The 7,508-nt window shown below is 35.5% G+C and overlaps 1 protein-coding gene across 2 annotated transcripts; it reads left to right on the top strand.

Annotated features, from left to right (window-relative positions):
• Nucleotides 1-3,768: 3,768 nt before the first annotated feature.
• LOC117907210 (replication factor C subunit 3-like) lies at nt 3,769-6,992 on the top strand. Of its 2 annotated transcripts, XM_034820669.1 has the most exons (7): nt 3,769-3,861; nt 4,573-5,279; nt 5,717-5,827; nt 5,917-5,949; nt 6,285-6,465; nt 6,566-6,744; nt 6,829-6,992. In XM_034820669.1, exons 2-7 carry the CDS (start codon nt 4,596-4,598, stop codon nt 6,967-6,969), a joined length of 1,329 nt encoding a protein of 442 aa, XP_034676560.1. In that variant the 5' UTR covers nt 3,769-3,861; nt 4,573-4,595; the 3' UTR covers nt 6,970-6,992. The 2 variants fall into 2 exon arrangements, with proteins under 2 accessions (XP_034676560.1, XP_034676552.1); XM_034820661.1 differs by lacking the exon at nt 3,769-3,861 and having other exon boundaries at nt 4,391-5,279.
• Nucleotides 6,993-7,508: the final 516 nt, after the last annotated feature.

Raw genomic sequence — 7,508 nt, 5'->3', positions numbered from 1 at the left:
TGACTCAAATCTAATTGGGCTTAAGTCACTTAAACTCACTAGAAGCCCTATACATACCCCTTAGGGTTAGGGTTTCCTATACTCCCTTTTATTATTTTATGCTAAAGAGACTTTAGAAAGTGGACTCTAGTTTTCCTATAAGAGAGAAAAGTTCACTCTTTTCTTGTGTCTAGAGTCTTGTAGGCAGAAAAGTCCACTCCAATAGAGAAAAAGTCACTATCTAAAAAGATTTATAAGCCATAAAATAAAATAAAACAAAATTGCCAACATACAATGTAAACTCATTATCCTAACAGATGAAAATTGATAAAAAAAATCATATAAATGCTTAAAAAACTCAAAAAAAAAAAGTAATAATACATTTTCTGAAGTTGTAATTTGTAATCTCCAAGAACAATATGTAGAACTTGAAAACATATTTAATACTAAAATGATGATTTATTTAGTTTGGACATATTTAAGGATGTAAAAGAAATAATGATATAAATATGATATTTTTATTTAGAAATATTTTTTTATTTTATTTGCAAATATACAATACTTATTAAGAAAATTATTATAGTTTTTATTTCTACTATCCGTTAAATAGAATTTTAAAATAATATAACTAAGGTTATATTTGGATATACTTTCCATTTTTATTTTTTAAAATAAAAAATTCTATACAAAATATAAAAACTTTTAGTAAAAATTTACCATGTATTCTTAAAAACCCTTTTCAATATTTTAAAATTTTGAGGAATTAGAATTTTTTTACTTTTTAATTTTTTTTTAAATGTCTTCAAGTATCATATCTACCTACTTAATTTTTTGTATAACAGTGTCTATATTTCTTATCAGACTTCTTTATTTAATAAACTATAATTTTAGTATTTCATTTTTTGAATACACATTAAAAAAGCTTAAGAGACATAATGACATACAATATATTATGGGCAAATGTATGACTAAGGACAACAATGCCTAGGTGGTCCTTGGCCACCACTTTTAAACAACATGCTCGGGTTTGAGCTGGCCCTACTACATACAAGACCTTTTTAAAGCCAACTATCTTTTGCTTACATGGAGGCATGACATGGCATAAAATGCCGATAAAGTAGGGACATGGTGTGATCTAATGCCAACAAAGTAATAGAAAAATCAGGAAAATTGTGAGAGAATCATGAAAAGCTGTCGATTCTGCCTGATCAAACATCTCTTCCATATTGGGCCTATCGACAACGGAAATTTCTATGATCCAAGGAGATATTTTAATGCTTGGGTTCCGTATTGATTTTTGGCGGTTTTTCTGACCTGGAATAATGTATGTAGTAGTGCTGGGTCGGGAACATTTATCCTAATTAGTGGTATATCACAATGACCTTAATGATGTAGAAACTTCATATTTTCCCATGCCAAATTAAGTCCCCACACTGGTAGAGTTCTTAAAGGTGCAGCTTGGGTTCTGACTGGACAACCCAACCTTGGATTGGTTTCATGTTTTCTTGCTCAGAAGATGGTTGGCCTGTGAACAGTAAATGTTTTGTGTAAACGACTAGGGTATATTTTATTGTGTTGAAAGACTAGATCTTTTACAACTTTCCAAAAAATGTCTGCATAACATCGATCAATTCTTTGGGTAGATGTAGAAGATAACCTTCATCTTTCTCTTCCTGAAGACTCCAGTATAATTAGCTTCAATGCTTTCAATTTGATCATATTTTCTATTTTTCTTTCCGTGGAATTTGCTGCTTAGTAGTATTATTCTCCTTTAGATGCAAACTCAGCACTGTTTATAATTTGCATGTGTTTTCTAGTTGGAGCGGGTACAATTGAGAAGAGCAGACCAGAAGATGAAACCCCAGGTGACCGAAGCAGCGATTCAGCTCCTATGAAGTCTTGGGTATGACCCCAATTATGGTGCTAGGCCTGTCAAGAGCAGGTGATCCAGCAAAATGTTGAAAATGAACTTGCCAAAGGCATCTTGAGAGGAGAAGTTATGGATGAGGATACAGTGTTGATTGAAACAGAGGTCATGACATTTTCCAAAGGCCAACTTCCCCAGCAAAAGCTAGTCTTGAGAAAACTGGAGCCTGATTCCAATACACCAGCTGCAGAAGGCCAAGAAGCTTTTTCACAAACCATCTGAACGTCTTTTTTGTAGTTGTATGGTCACCTCTAGTTTTAACTTCTTCAAAAATCTATAAAATATAGTTTATATAAAAATGAGCATCATCTCACCTTGCATACTCAATCCGAGTGTAATAGATATCTCTTCTCTCATATGGCTTAAACACTATTCACTTTTCCCCCAGATTGCCTTGGGTCTTATTAACACAAAGCAGTATCAGAAGAGAAGCTGGACATCTCTTTTCTCATGGTAAAAATGTGATTTTTTTACCATGATTATTTTTATGAAAAAATAATGTGGCCACAAATTTTATTTTGTAGTAAAAAATGACATGTTGTCACAAATTTATTTTGTGGTGAAAATGATATGTTGTTGCAAATTTATTTTGCAGTGAAAAGAGATAAACTCACTACAAATAATTTTTTGTGGTAAAAAATCTTTTATTACAAAATACTCATTTTTAATCATAAATTAATTTATGGCAAAAACTCATAATTGTTGTAGCGGTTGTGCATTTTCTTGGATGAGATCATCGTTTCTTTTGTTGAGTTCCATGCATCGTAGCATTTCCTCTTGTTTTCATCTGAGTCTCCTATTTATTCGATGCACTCTTGTATCCTTGAGTCTCCTATAAAGAATCATCTTGCTAACGCTTGCTTTTAGTCTTTGGACCATGGTTGACAAGCGGCTTTTCTTTCATCCCATAAGTGGCTTTGTTTCATCCTTTTGACTCAAAGCAATCCAAAAGTGATCCCATATGGAGACCTGAAAAGAAGATGCATGGTTAGGATAAGGAGTGGGCTGGTTAGGTTGATCATCCTCTGAGGATCAAGTCAACCATGGTTTGTTATTAGAAAACTAACAGATAGAAGTGTGTGTATTCATTTACCCATGGATGAACAATTCTGCTTATAGTTTTATAGGAAGAGAATTATGTCATATTTGGTGTCATCCTCAACAATGGAATTCTAATGTTATATATTAATGATAGTCTATTTTACCTATGTTATAAATTAATATTTTTGGCCATATATTTAATTATTAATGATGGGTTTTTTGTTTAAGAATGGTATGAGTACGTGTTGCTCTCTCCATTTTGAGTGTTAGATTTTGGTGACCTAAATTTTTTTGGTTTGACCTGAAAAATTCATAGTGTGATGTATGTGGTGAAGAAAAATTATGAGATTTTTTATGGTTATGATGTTTATGCTTATGCAGTACTCGTTCGATTCTCCCCATTTTTATACCAATTTTTGACGGATTTTTTTCTCTTTTACCCAGGGTTTTTTCCATCTAGGATTTTCAATATAAATCTGTGTGTTCTTATTTTGTCGTTGTCTATTCTCATTTTTCCTGTAATACTGAGGGTGGTCCTCGTGATGAATTAATGCCTAATGATGAGGGTTGGCCTTGCTAGGGATACGTGGACTTTGAACATTCTGGGTCTCTTTTGAATGTCGAAATCTGCCCCTACACCATGCTTCTTTCATGGTGATGACATGCATATGCATCAGTCACATGGCAAACAATCCATTTTTTGATGCCTGCCCTAAGCATGCATATTGCGGTTGACTACCAGTTTGTGCTTATTTTGTTGCAGGATGTTCAAATCAGGTTGTCAATACTTTTGGCCAATAGATACAACTATTAAACTTTGTGACATTGAATCCAAATTGGTGGTACTGAATTAAGGATCATCCCAGGATCCCAAAACCGATATTTCTACTAACCATGTCATTTGATTGTGAGAGGTATTAGTATTGATTTAGCATCTCAAGATTCCATTATCATGTCAAATTTTAGCTGAACGTATCACTGACATAGGAAGGATTTTTTTAATTAATTTGTTGCCAACAGCCATGCCATATCCTTATTGATCGAGCAGAGTCTGTATCATATCCTACAGCAGTTTCTTGTGTCAATTGCATGAATCTTGATTCGCTATCTCCATAAAATCTTCTACTATTGTCTACTCAAATTCTAATAATAGTTCACATATTGTACCTTGTCATGTTGGAAGTGATCAATATGCTATTCGCCTTCTGGGATACAAATAGTATGTCTCAACAAAGAATATGGTGTTTGATTGAAACCCAATGATAGAATAGATCAAAAGCGTTAATCTCTTGGCAACAATGCTGCCAAACATATTGTTGACTCCAAGATTATTCACAACAATAATCCATTTGAATCACATGGAAGCAACCCTATCTCACCTAGTTATAGTCGGGTATTTCTTGGGATGATCTATCCTTAAAGCCATTGCACATCCCCATTGTCTAACCAGTCCTTGAATACTTCACCAGTCTTAATTCTCAACAGAGGAGATAACCAAGCAAAGCTTCCTAAATAACAAAAGCTTCTTCATAGTTTGGTCAGCATTAATTGTTAGGACTGATCCTATTTATAAACATTGAAATCATCTAATGAATCTGTTCTCATTTTTTCCACTCAAGCATCAGCAAGCAGCAGCAGTCTGATTCCAATGCCCAAACTCGATCCTTATCCGACCTCACCATGGAATTCTGAGTCTCAATATGGAGGAAACAATCACTGCCACTCGCCATCAAACGCCACACCTTCTACATGTTGGGGGAAGACTGTAGGGCCATTCAGAAACCGTAAGAGCTATGATATTAGCACTCAAGAAAGTATACATCAGTTGACTCAAAAAGCAGAGGCTACATACTACGATGAGCGTTCTGATTCATACTACCGTGGAATATTGGAGTTGGAGTCTGTGATTAATCTTAGACGCAAATCCACAGGGTGTAGTAGTCCCGGAAGGGATAGCCATTACACAGCTACAATTGCAACTTCTGGGGCAACTAGTCTCTTCCTTAGAATATGGGGCCATTCTTGCTTCCACAGTAGAGAAAGTTTATTTCCTTCCTCAATTGGTCAGAAGCCCTTACGAAGGAGAGAATCAGCAGAACCATCATTAACAAACGAGAAGAAGAAGCTGGATGTCGATTTGATGAAAGACCATACGTCCGCAAACGAGAAGTCACTGAAAGAGAAAGCACCAGCTGTAGTTGAACAGATACCAACTATGATGATTTTTAAGGAAAAAGTGGGGCAAAAATTCAAATGGGCGGATAAATATCAACCGAGGACTCTGACCGACTTCATCTGCCATCGGGACAAAGCCCACATGCTTCGTTGTTTGGTAAGACAAACATTACTTAATTTCCATACTACAAAATATGGATAATTTCTCTAGGTAACTTCATATTGGTACATACAGAGCGGTTGGTATATTATTAGTGGTCTTATGTGCTCTCAATGGATCAAGAACTTAAATCTAGACAGTGCTCTGATGTTTTATGGCTGCCAACCAACCAAACAGAAAAATTGGAAAAGGGAATTAATAATTGCTTTAAATCAACCAGGCTCAAAAAGAAAAAGGATACATTGACCTTCGAGAACACACTGAAAACCTCAACTTCATGATTAGTACTTGGCACAACTGGTCCTTTTCCCTGCAATTTTCTTCCCACTACACTCTAGTCTGGATCCTGGGAAATTATAAAATATCCTTAGACAAACAGGTAGGGAAAGCTGGCTTTTTTTAACTGCTTATTTAGGTTTTTGGTGAATCCTCAGGTGAGAAGCGGACAATCTGATCACTTCATATTTGAAGGATCTCCAGGAGTAGGAAAGAGAACCATGGCCAGGGCATTGCTTGGAGAAGTGTTTGGAACTCACAGACTAGAAGTAAGCTGCAAATTCCAGTTGGAATGCTAGTGGTATTGTTTTTCTTTGTTTTCTGGATTTAATAATGGTCACTTAATTACGTTTTTCAGACAACGGAGGCACTCAAGGATTTCAACTTGGAGGTTAAGTACCAATGAACCAATTGGTTAACTAGTTAACTGGAAGCAACTTGTAGAGAGTAGACTCCTTATATCCTCTTGAAATTTCTAAATGCCCAATTTTAACTGCCGTCTTTGTACTTAAACCCAAGAATACAGTCTCAACTTCCATATACAATAATATCCCATTTTCAACTTCTTTCCAAAGGTGTTGCTGGTCCTTCACTAGTTTATAATGTCATTTTTCCACAAAACTTCTTACCCAAATTCTGTTGTTGGTATTGGTTCACTTTGAGACTCATCATTTTCTAAGTACATATATAAAGGTTATACATATTCATAGCTAGAATGTATAACAGGAAGGTCCAAGTTCCAGCATCCAAATAAATGTGAAAATATCGGCACACCACATAGAGGTCAATCTATCAGAGTTACAAGAACTCGATGCAGCACATGTTGTCATGGAACTGATTAAGGAGTCATCTGCAATCGCATTGAACCAAAAGCAGTCGCAGTGTGACAACACAAGTAGCAATCGAGGTATACATGTCTTATTCTTTAATCCTTCATCACATGGTAATTTAAGAGGTCATGGAAATTTAATTTAAAATGTTTTCATTTTTCTTGTTACACTTTGCAGCAATTATTCTCTGTGGGGCTGAGAAACTGTCTGAGGGTGATCAACTCCTTATCAGAGACCATCTACAGACTTATAGAGGCCATTTCAAGGTCTACTTCTGCTATTCTGGGACTTCAATGCTTCAACATCTCAAGTCCCTTTGCACTGTTATTCAAATTCCAACACCATCCAAGGAGGAGGTCATTAGTTACCATATCTCATTGTTGAGGGTCGACTGATTCAGTGCACTAGGTTCTGATGTGATGCCTTTTTCTATTCTTCAGATAGTTGAAGTGTTGGAGTTCATTGCTAAACATGAAGCAATAGAGTTGCCTCCCAGATTGGCTGAGAATATGGCAGAGAAGGCCAAGCATAGCGTTCGACAAGCTATACGCTCCTTTGAGGCCACTTGGAAATTGAAGTAAGAAAATCAAGTGGCAAATACGAATTTAAATATAAAGTTCCTTTCCCTAAATTTAATATTAAGACAAGGAAAATGTAAAATCAAGTGGCAAATGCGTTTCAATTGGTCATTGTTATACTTGCAGTTACCCCTTCAAGGAAGATCAGGAGCCTATAACTGGCTGGGAAGAAGAATTTGCAGAGATTGCTAAAAAAGTCATTGCGGAGCAAAGCGCAAAACAGTAAGCAGTTTCTGATCATTTGATATCACTTAATCATTGAAGGTAGCACCACAAGACTTTTGAACATCCTTCAACATCCAATTCTCATAGTCAATGCTGATTAATGATACTAAAAATCATTTCAATTTGCTTTGTAGAACAAAGTATTGAGAGAAGCATTGTTCAAATACATAAAAAGTTTTGAGTGTTCCACACTGATTTAAAACCAAGTAGCTAGCTGTTGCCCTAAAGAGTTACGTAACCTTCAAGAAAAGCAGCAATTTCCAACTAAGTTCCAGATTTAAAACCAAATTGTGGGACCTTAATTGTGAACATAAGTT

This window comes from Vitis riparia, chromosome 2, assembly GCF_004353265.1.
Source record: "Vitis riparia cultivar Riparia Gloire de Montpellier isolate 1030 chromosome 2, EGFV_Vit.rip_1.0, whole genome shotgun sequence".
NCBI lineage: Eukaryota > Viridiplantae > Streptophyta > Magnoliopsida > Vitales > Vitaceae > Vitis > Vitis riparia.
This window is presented reverse-complemented; position numbering and strand designations above follow the sequence as displayed.

Bases quoted from the DNA above. Each gene is read 5' to 3' on its own strand.
- LOC117907210 (XM_034820669.1), top strand. From the start codon at position 4,596: ATGCCCAAACTCGATCCTTATCCGACCTCACCATGGAATTCTGAGTCT. The intron at 5,828-5,916 runs GTAAGCTGCAAA...TACGTTTTTCAG, and splicing joins TTGGAACTCACAGACTAGAA to ACAACGGAGGCACTCAAGGA. The intron at 5,950-6,284 runs GTTAAGTACCAA...AATGTATAACAG, and splicing joins TCAAGGATTTCAACTTGGAG to GAAGGTCCAAGTTCCAGCAT.